Raw genomic sequence first — 11,722 nt, forward strand, 5'->3', positions numbered from 1 at the left:
CATGAGGCCCTCATTCAACACCTGGCACAGAAAGGAAAAGAAAAATAAATAAATAAACAAACAAATATGAGTTTGGACAAGTTTAAATAAGAGAACTTGCCATTTAGAATACTGATTTGCATTTTTTAAGGGAATTTTTCCCCTTTCATAAAGTAGACAACCAACCCTTTCAAAAACAAGGACATTTGCTGCTTTTATTAATGCCTACCTGGAATTTGTTAAGTGTTTAGTATTATTGTACCATGACACACTGTGTTTGAGCAAATGGGGGTGTCAAAAGAGCTAAATAGTGCATTCCTTTAGACTCTAGCAGTTATTCTTCAGTGATTTACTATAATCTTAATGTCACTTGCTGATGTCTTTGTTTTTACCTGCTCATACCATGCTTATGTCATTTCCTCCTGCAGTTCATACCATCAGCTGGGAAAGTGCTCCAAAGGGCTTAATAGTGTTTATATATCTAGTATTTATACATCTAGATCTTGGCATAGAGCCACCTACGAAGTACAACTGCTAAGAAAACTTGGCAGAACAATACAGAGTCACTTTCAGAAATGATAAAGAGCAATGGCCATGGCAGTTTTTCTTTGTAATTTTAGAACAACTCTACATTGGATAGCTTTTTAAAAAACCATGTGTTAGAAGTGAAATCCACTGGGAATAGGAGGTGCACAATTAAATGCACTCCAAATCCAGCTTCCATTTGTGAATATGCTTTTAAAATGCAGTTTAATGGGCTTTTGTAGGAGTGAATGTGATACAAATTTAAAATCTTTTCTGTTCTAAAACATATTGTATAGTAAAATAAAAGGGGTCTCATCATGGCTGATGTGTATAGCTGCAGCTCAGATCCCACCTTGAAAAAACTCCTGGGTTTGAGAGGCTGGGTGGGAGCTATGTGCCATTTCCATAGACTTCAAGGTGATTGTGTCTTCTAGAGACATGTAGAGCACAATCAACATAGCTACAGAGAAGACCCTGGTCTTCCCTGCATCAGATAATTTAAGTGTATTAACTATTTCAGCACATGACAATGGTTACCTCACATGTATGGTCCAAACAATGTTTTCATATGATCCACAACCATAAAAGTGTTTATTGTGTTTTGACAAGTGCACTTCATATTCAGGTCATTTTGCTTCAATGGGTTATTTGGTTTCTATTGGCATGCCCATTAATTTGCAGGGAGGACTGGTTGATGAGTGGCAACTGGGCTTTTCCTCGGGATTTTAGTGTATGCATCAAGATCTCTTATTCAAATGTATTCAAGTAAATGAATAGATGGCTTTGATTTATAATGTGAGGAAAGTATAAGTTCAATGAAATGCAAACATGTCCAAGAATATAAAATGACTTGAATTTCATAGTCCTTCATAGATTCGGAATACTGGGGAAAGAATGAGACTTTTTGGATTGAATTATAGATAAGAGAACAGGTGGGCTGGGATGCAGCTCAGTAGTAGAGCACTTGCATAACACTCACAAGGCCATGGAATTTCATCCCCAGAACTAGGGAAAAGAAGGAGAAGGAGAGAAACAGGAAGAGGAAAAAGAAGAGAAAGAAGAAGGGGGGGGGAGGAGAAGAAAGAAGGGGAGGTGGTGGTGGAGGAGGAGGAGGAGGAAGGAGAAAAAGAAATGCATGTCACAGGCTACAGGTAGTTGAGGGGGCAGAGAGAGAGAATAAGGTAAGGAGGAGAGAGGTATAGAGAGGATTTCCCAGTGAATAGGAATGAATGAGTCCAGAATTTTCCCAGCAAAAACAGTTTAGCGTTTCTCTTTGACCTCCTCTTCCAGGGTCTTATCACTGGTTATCTCTTTGCTCTCTGCTGTTGCAGCTTCTTCTTTTCACCTGCTATTTCACAGGATATAAATATTCTCTGGCACCTTCCATTTTAGCAAAATTCTGCCTTCAACTGGTGCAGTCCTATATATAGCCACAGCACTGTCTCCTTCTACAGCCAGTTAAGCTATTGACAGTTAGCATTTTCTGCCTCCTTTCACACTTCCCATTTATTCTCTAATGACTTTCTTTTCTTTAAAGCACTGAGCCACAATCGCAGCCCAACTTTATTTTGCTTAAAGTGATTCATGTACGTAGTTAAAATATCAGCCAGTGGAAAAAGACAATGAAAATAGACATGTCTTACCTCTTCTCCCTGACATTCTAAGTTTTTTTCCCTAGAGGAAATCATTGCCAACTCTTGGCTGTTTCTTCTGGCATTTATGTTCATATTCCTAAATAATGTGCTTGTGCTCTTTTTATTTCTAGGTTTTAGATATTTCTTGTGTTCCTATTATCATGTTGAAGGAGCAAGATTTAGACCTCTCACTCATCCCCTTTCTTAGCTCTTACCCATTCTCTCCAACATGATTACTTAACTATTTTTGATACATCAGCAGCCAGCATTTATATGTTTACATATTTGTGTGTGTATAGTGTAAAATTAAATATTCTTCCTTGCTGAACAAAGTAGTACACTGTGGGTGTGCTATCTTCTTCCTATCTCTTTTCCCTCTTCAAAAGAATTGCCTCTTCATCTTTGTTTTCTATACATCTGTCCTTGTTTTTTTCCATATGCTCCATTAGATCTGCTAAACACCTATCGGTTAATTTTTCCAAACACTTAGACACATCAGCTTCACATTTTCCCCTGGAGACCTTCCTAGAGCAACCCTTGGCTACTGCCTCAGTCTGGGCTGGTTGTCCTCTAAGTCTGCTGCACAGCTGCTGTTCTGTTGCATAGGTTGATTCAAGATTTCCCTGATTCCTCACCTTCTACTTCTTTCATCTATGTACTTGTCTACCAGTCTGTGTTTTGAAGTGCACCTTCCAGTAGTTTCTACAGGGAAAAAAAAAAAAAAATTCTTCAGTGAACTCTCTGGAGCAGGCTCCATGCATTCTGGGAACAGGTCAGGGGAGGTGAGATGAGAATCTCAGCATGTGTAAGCTTTGCACTCCCCTGCATTTGTTCTATGCTACCCATTCCTGTGCTGAGGTCTAGAACTTCTTAGATTAATTTTACCACAAAATAATCCTCTGGTCTTGGTAACAATGATTTAGACTGTGTTCTTCTCTTTTCATGATTGAGCCATCTAATCTCCTTTACGTTTCTTTTTACCTAGGGCTCTTCCTCAGTCTCTCTTGCTCATTCTTCATTTTCTACACACGTTAAGTATAGATGTTCTCCATATCTCTATCAAGAGCTGTTTTCCTACTCTATGTGCTTGCTCTTGTTATTTTATATGTTCCCATGGCTTCAGTGTTCATAACTCCCAAACTATCTCCATCCAACTCTATATTCAACTTTGTATTGTCTATCACCAATTCTACTTGTTTAATAGCCATTCTCAACACCTCTTCTTCCCCTCTCCAGGACTTTTTCTTCTCTTATTCTCCAATTCAGCAGCAGTAAACTGACCTACCCTGTCACCAGAGCTAGAAACCCATTAGTTACCTAGACTTCTCCCTCAGCTCTCAGATAGACTCAATTCAAGAAGTCCTATTTACCTGAACCCCCTAACTTCTCTAGCAGCCAAACCCACCTCTCCACTTCTACCAACATGGTCTAAATTGAGATTTTAATGACTTCTCATCAGTTTTACTCTGATACTCATAAATGGTCTCATAATATCTATTCTCAAACTTTTGGATTCATTTTTCATTCCAATTTTCAAATTGCAAGTTGGTCATATTCCTCCTCTAATGTACCCTCCAAAGGTTTCTCATTATATACAGAATACAATGCCAACTTCTTGGTCAGCACTCTAAGTTTCCTGTGGCAGGACCGTCTAGCTCCCTACTCTTCTAAGCACTTTTCCCTTTCCCTTGGCTGGACCCCTGCACTCAAGGGAAACAGAATTGCTCAATTTGTTCCCCTCCTTGCTTTGCCTTTCTTCTATTTTACTTTCTGGTGAATGGGTCATTCTATGTTCACATTCTTTGTACAGGAGTTTATCTTCTCTAGGAAGATAAACAATTATTTCAGAATCTTTCCTAGGATTTAAAGATTTGTCCATTGCTGTGAAAACTTGGCATTGATGGTCGAGAAACCAAACTAGCAGTTGAAGGATGGCCAAAGTAGTACAAGTAAGGTGTTCCTGATTCCTGTCTTTGTCTGCAATGCAGATCTGTGAGAATGTCATGGGAGGAACTAACAAATCAAGCATGAGAACATGGGGGCAAAGGGAAGGTGGAATTAGAGGAAATTCTGGTACTTCTGTTCTGGAAGGTGTGAGTTTCATCTGTTTTCCTCCAAAAGCACAATGGCAGGTCAACAATGCAAAACAGGAGTCCTGAGCTGGGAAGTTCTTGCCTCTGAAGCCACTGCACTATGAAGAACAAAGGGAGCCCAACTACTTTTAGTGAAGTGTAAATATACTTGCATGAATTATGAATGGCCCTTCCTTACCTTCACTGACTTTCCTAGATGAGCCTGAAGGGCACTTTCTGAAAACAGAGAGTTTCAGAGGTTGGTCATGCTTTTCTTGAAGGGTTCCCCAAAATAGGACAGAGTGGGTCCATATTTTAAAGGACCAAACAATACCACCAACAAGCAGGATTTAGATTTAGGATGGATATCAAGGTGAACACTGAGAGAGGGATGGTTGCTCAACAACAGACTAGATATCTGAGAGGGCTGAAAAGTTAGAAGTGAAAACAAGGAGACTAGAGCAATACTCTCTACTGCCTCCAAAAGGCAAATCACCTTACCTTGGCTTATGGTTTAGCATTGAGCTGTAATCTTTTATGATTCTGGCATTCTTCCTTAGTCATAACATGATATGCTTCTCCATTGTTTAGCAAGCAGCTTACAAGGTCCTGCTGCAACACTTTTCCTAAGAATTAAGGATTAATTGCTTCTCTGGTAAAAGTACTTTAGTCTCTATACTTGTGCTAATGTTATGTGTATGTCATGGGTAGAACTGCACAGTCAGAGCTCTTTGGAGCTGAACCAGACCAGCGATCAAGAGGATAATTACCAATTATTCAAGAACAACAGAAAACGTCCCCCCAAAAAATAAAAATTAAAAAAAGAGGAAGAAAAATCTTGAGGCTTAGAGATGTCTAACCATCTTATTAATGATGAGTCCAGGATAAAAAACCAGTTCTAAGTTTAAAGATAGATTTAAAATATTTAGCATCTGTGTCCAAAAGAAGTAGAACCCGAGCATGCCTGATGCAAATATTTATTTATCTGTTCACCATTTACCACCCCCGCTTTTTAAATTGAATCCAGTGGTGCTTAACTACTGAGCCTCATCCCCAGCCCCTTTAACTTTTTAAAACTTTGAGACGGTCTTGCTAAGTTGCTCAGGGTCTTGCTAAGTTGCCGAAACTGACTTCAAACTTGCTATCCTCCTGCCTAAGCCTCCCAAGCTGCTGGGATTACAGGTATATGCCACCACAGCTGGCTCCCCACCTCCTTTTTTTCTAGTACTGGTGATTGAACCCTGGGGGCTCTTTACCACGATACATCCCCAGCCCTTTTTATTTTTTACTTTCATTTTGAGACAAGGTTTTGATAACTTGCGGTCCTCCTGAGTAGCTAGGATTACAGGCACATGTCACTGCACCTGATTCTACTAGTTTTTATTTATAGTGAATGTTTTATATGAGAGAACCAATTCAAAGTTCCTTGTATCTGGGAAATAGCATTCTACACTGAAGATAAGAATTAGCTTGCTTGAAAAAGAAGTTATTAGTCATAACTGTGATTATTGATAACTCCTGCAACTTGGGGAGGTAATGGGATGATTTGGACTGAGGATAGAGTGGGAAATGTTGTGGAAGGAAGCAAATAAAACTAAGAGGTGGTATAGAGGTTCCCAAGAGAGTTTATATCATCTGGTTCAAAAGTTTTCTGAAGCAAATGACAGAACTGATTGTAGGAAGTATTTTTAATTAGCTGAACTGAATCCAAAAGGAGTACAAGTCCAAGTCAACAGAGGAAGTTCATTGAACTTCCTATTTAAAACAGATGTTTTATCAGAACTCTGATTAATTTCTGAATGTGATAATAACAGAACTGAATCCTGAAGCAGTTTATGAAAACGAGACACTTAAAAACAAACAACAGCTAGGTATTCCTGCTTCTAAATGGTATATAGAATGTAGGACATTTTACAGGTGGATAAATTGCCTGTAAGCAAGTTCAAATCTGAGGTTTGGTAGATAGTGAAGAGGAAGAAGAACACATGCCTAAGCTGGTTCAGTATTCCCCAGGCAGAGCCCTGTAGGTAAGGAGCCATGGAACATGGGAAGCAGGTGATAAGCCAGCAAAATTGATGTAATGTACCAGAGGAAATGCTTTCTATAACTTGATGTGAATTTTCCTATGGATGAAGCATCCTGTCCGTACTGATGAAAGTCCTGCTATAAGCTGAGCTTCTGCTATATTTTGTCTTTGGTGTGTGATTTTAGAGCTTTGCTATTAAAATGATGGCATATAATGAACAGACCTTTAAAATTCAGAGCTCAAGTGTTTCCTTGCAGAGAATTTGGCAGAGTAAAAACATATGCACTGCTTGAAAAGGAGTTATTGACTTTCCAGGCAGTACATCTTTCCCACTCCATAGCCAAGTAGCTCTCCTGGGAAGAAAGAGAATTTCAATTTCTGGTTGCCCTATTCTAGCACTCAGAGACATTCTCCCCAAATTCTGCTTCAAGTATACAGCTCAAGTCATGTGGTTTGATTGCAGTTTTGAGATACCACCCACAGATGGCAAATAGTAAGGTCAGAAATCAAGTGCAATTATGAATTGACAATAAGTTGAATTTCCTTTGCATGAAACTTACCTAATAGCTAGTGTAATACAGAATGAATTAATAAGCCACATCACTTCATAACAATGTCATAATAACAAAAAATGTACTTAAATGTGTTACCTGCAGTTTTTTAAGGAAAAAAAACATAAAGATAACACTGAAGAGAAACATACAGGGGAAAATGTCTAATAAGTGCATTTTAGTATATTGCTAATGTTAATAGTAATATACAAATCCAATGTCCTTCATATACATATACTGATTAAGATTTAGGGATTTTTTTTCCCCCTTCCAATTAGAAAAAAAGGAAGTTATGTTAATAAAAGTCTGTACAGGGCCCAAATTCATGTGTTCATTATTTTGAGTTTGCTGATAGAGGTGGTAATTTGATCTTCAGTCTCAATCTGATGATTACATACTCTACAAATTACTAGTGTCAGAAAAATATATCTATAAAAAGAGAAAATTATTACAGAATTATACTTGATTGTACTGAGGTCACTTTAGAGGCCCCATATAACCTATACTTGATTCTTATTCTGGGATAAAATGAGGACAGAGTAGATGGAATTAAATTTGCTGAGTTTGTAACTTCAGTAAAATGTAAACATTATTTTATTGTACTAAGTTATAAAAAAAAAAGAACAGAGAGAGATGTTGGAATTCTGCTCCTCCTTCTTTTTTACAGAAATACAATGGCGTTAATCTCCAAACCATTACATTTTTTTCTTGGCAACTGTAAACTCCATATGTATCAGAGAGTTTTGCTCTGTAATAAGTTACTTCAAAATTTAATGGTGTAAAACATTTATTTCTTAGTTTTGCATACTGGGTGACTGATTTTTATATAATTCACCCAAGATTTGGAAAAGCATAGATAATAAGCAACTACAGATTTAATAAAATCTCTTTAGTAAGTTTTAATAAAGACTATCATATAGATCTTGTCTCACTGTCTCTATAAATAATAAAACATGTCTTATGTATATAAAACAAGGAAATTTGGACATAATTATATTTTTTAAAATAAAGTTTATTTACATAAATATTGAATGATTTTATCATTAAAGTAGAATTTATATGTAATCATGTTATTTGGCATTATCAAGTGTTTCTGAGACATTTGTCTATGTATATATTTATAGATATAGATAAATGCATGCATTTCCAGTTTGTTAATTTGAATATAAAAATGAAATGTAATGGTAGAGCTAAACTAATATTTCTTCTACATATGAACCCTTTGTCATATGTATTTTCACCGAATGTTAATTCTAAGTAGCTATCGTTATTATGAAGATTTGAAAATGCTAGGATGAAGAGAAAGCAACTCCAGGAATTAAGAGGCTTGCATAGTCAACAAGAAAGAATAATAGCACAGACTGTTAACTCTGCAAGAGACATTAAAGATGATATATAGTATCCTCATTATGTATCAAGAAAACAAAGGCACAAGCATTGCGAATTACATCTATGATAAGAACAATTCTGGATTTCACTCTTTGAAATTTGTTCCTATGCTTTCTTGAGGGAAAAGGAGAAAATAATTCTATTATGAGGATTTGAGATCTAGATCTTTTAATTCTTTGAAACCTACTACAGAAATTGTTAAAACATAAGGCTTTAGTAAGAAACAGCATTTGAATCTTAGACTCTTATTTTTAATTACATAATATTTTAATTCATGCTTTATTTTGTTATTGTTTTGTCTGAAGATTTTGACACATTTTTAGGCATTTAAATAAGTTTCATTCAGAAAAGTTTTCCAATGTAAAAAATGAGACAAATTTCAAGGGTTTCTCGTATGGTGAAAAATAGTTTTATGTGTCTTAAAATATTTACAAAACCTTCACAGCTTCATTTGGTTTTGCTTTTGTTTGTTCTATCTTAAATTCAAGCCGAAAGGCTGAGGAAAGGAATGGAAATATCTCCATCTAGCGGCTTCCCAGAGGCAAAGTTAATGAAACCAAACAAAACATTCTTTTCCATGGAAGATCATCCACTGTGCATGATTAGTACAAGATTTAATTATTGCTTACTCAGATATTAACTACAGAAGAATAAAATATAAATAGTAGATATTTGAAGTCAAAGTGAAAATAATAGGTGTAAATTTCTTCATGCTTTCGAATAAAATAAGAAGTTTTTGCACTTACAATGTTGCTGTATGTTGGCATGGAGGTAATAAAATTTTCAAGTGGAGAAATTATCTGAGGCTTATTTTCTTTCTGCTGCTCTATATAATCTCAATGATGGTAAGACTGTTTATATTTTTTACCAATTAGTTCCAGGCCTAGCATAGTGGAACTATGGTTGAATAAAAGTGATGATGATACATGTTCATGAAGGCATAGAGGTTAGTAGTATAAAAGCAAAACCAATCAAATAAATATAAATATTAAATATACATAATGTGGCTGGACTGTTCTAATTACTATCTCAATATCTTACTTTTGAAGAATGAGTTTATGTTTAAAAGCATATAGTTATGCAAAAAGAAGCAGAGACAGAAGTGAGCCATCTGTGACTTCTTAGGGATAGATAATGGTTATCACTTTATTAAAACTCCAGCAGTCCACATACATAGAAAAAGAACGTCACAGGGGTATGACTATTGTTCAGGACAGACAGTTTGGCCAGGAAAAAACAGTCTATTTTCCTATTATGAGGCTTGTATATGGTAACTACTATCTTTGTGTTCAGTCTATTCCATGGTTAATATTGACCTAATAGTGTTAAAGTTTTAGTCATTATTTCTAAAGGGTTTTTGGAGGTACAGCACATACACCAATATAAAGAAGTTACCCAACAACAGCTGGGGATGCTATTGGGCTTATGTATCTGTTTTTGTTTGTTTTGTTGTTTAACATTTATGGTCCTTTAGTGAAATGATGTGGTATTGATCCTTTCATAAGCTGCTAATTTGAGTTTCAGTTTAATTGAAAATCCTGTATTTTTCTTCTCTTTATAGAAAGCGTCATCATTCACCAGTTGCGTATGAACTCCAGATGAGATGGTAAACCAAGCACATACTGGGTGTGTGTACTTCCTCTGAATCCCTGTTGAATGGATAATATTTCTGCAGCCCTCTGTCATACTAAGGTCCTCCATGCTACTGATCACAACTGGAAATATCTTACCACTTCCAGTGATTTTTTTATTTGAGGACATAAAGGAAAAGCTAAAAACAGCCTTGCTGAAAATATATAGTAAGAGCAAATGAATCTTTGTGCCAAAAGAAATTTCCTTTTAGGAAGCTTTCAGGTCCATGGGCACATACTATGTAATTTATTTTTATAATACATTTTGTAACACCATTTTTTCCCTAAAGTGTTTCTTTTTTCATAGTCTATGGCACATATATCTGTAGAATACACTGTTAGTTCTTTAAGGTATTGGTATTGTTACATTCAAAATGGTAACCTATAACTATTTTCTTTTTATCAATTTGGTATTTCTGAAGAAAAAAAGTACACCACTGTATTTCCCAGGGTAAAACCTAGAAACAGGATATTCTGGAAGAAGTTTGACTATTCTTATGCAATGCTATAGTTCCAGTCATGGTTCACTACAAATAATGCTCTGACTTAGAAAGTTTACTTTTAATACAGTTGCTCTTTCTGATATTCTGTGCCAAAAACCCAAGATGAACTGATTTTCATGTAAAATAAATTAATATAAAGAGATATCAGTTTAACTATAAAGGGAAACAGGAACAGATCTGAGTGACCATTAAATTATATTTCTATTTGCATTATTTACTTACATGTGTAAGACATAAGGACTGTGATATCAAGATATTTCTCACATTCTACTTCTACAAAAGCTTGCAAATAAAAACTGACCTATATAATGTCAGCATCTTTTTAAAATACGAGAAATCCACTAACATTTTAGACAATTTTGATAGATTTTCACAACCACATGTATGTAAGGGAAAATATTCCTTAAAGATAAAAAGCACAATATGTATTAATCTCAACGTCAAAGCTGCTGTTGAATTTAGATTTATGTGAAAATGTGCATCCAAAGTCTACTTGAAACTCTAGTAATTCAGTTTTTTTTAAACCTGTGGTTTTTAAAAAAATTTTGCTAATGTTGATGTTTTCAATAAGGTCTTTAAAGATAACTTTAAATATAAATTAAGTGTTGGTGCATCAATTTCTGAATGCAGAAATCATTTATCAAATAACTTTAACTGAGATTAAAGAGAGAAGCCACACAAATAACACTGTTGGCTAATCTCTGCAGCCCACACCTTGTACCAGGGTTTATAAACCCACAGAGGGTATACATTGAGTCTCTGGAATGAAAAAATTAATACTAAATTTCCTCCCCTATGTACTTTGGAAGATTTTAAGGTCTACTTGTGGAATTGGCACATATATTCAATATGTATTATAAATTAAATAATTATATTTTGTTAAAATTCTTTTTTTTTCTTTTTTTTTAAATAAAAGAAATGCTACAGTAGGCTTACCCTAGCTTGAATGATTGTGGAAGTAACACAAAACCTGTGGTTTTGATTACTGACTCAGAAAACTAGAGTGTGTATGTGTGAAGATTTTAAAAATTGTTACTATGTTTTATTTTCTGAAAATGTTGAACTGTAATGACATTTTCAATTAGGAAACGGTTCTAATATTGCTATACTTTTCAATTCACAGTTAAGTGCCCTATTTGCCAGTGTTTAGAGCTATGATGGCAAAAACATTTGGATATGTCACAGATTAGCATTTGAAGTGAATAGCTTTTTCTCAACTTGTGGGAATTTTATTATGCTAACAGTAAAAATGTTAGAGGATAAGAATTTAAATATTTGTTGATTCTAAATTAAAATATTACTAGCAATTTATGTATATTTGGATCTAAAGTGCTTTTTCCTCCTGAACTTATAATGAAAATTGGTACTTGCAAGAACAGTGAGGATGGTGGTACAGTCAAAAATTTAGATAG

The 11,722-nt window shown here is 35.3% G+C and overlaps 1 protein-coding gene across 2 annotated transcripts in view; it reads left to right on the forward strand.

Annotated features, from left to right (window-relative positions):
* FILIP1 (filamin A interacting protein 1) overlaps positions 1-10,846 on the forward strand; it is an 89,819-nt gene extending 78,973 nt beyond the window's left edge. For both annotated transcript variants that reach the window (XM_079146511.1, XM_079146512.1), the window contains exon 6: positions 9,738-10,846. Coding sequence is in view for 1 of the 2 variants with exons in the window: in XM_079146512.1 (XP_079002638.1) it covers positions 9,738-9,778 (41 nt within the window). In the remaining variant the exon portion in view is untranslated. The remainder of the gene's footprint in view (positions 1-9,737) is intronic.
* The last annotated feature ends 876 nt before the right edge of the window (positions 10,847-11,722 follow it).

The sequence above is a fragment of the Sciurus vulgaris genome (genome assembly GCF_902686455.1).
Source record: "Sciurus vulgaris genome assembly, chromosome: 7".
Taxonomy (NCBI): Eukaryota; Metazoa; Chordata; class Mammalia; order Rodentia; family Sciuridae; genus Sciurus; species Sciurus vulgaris.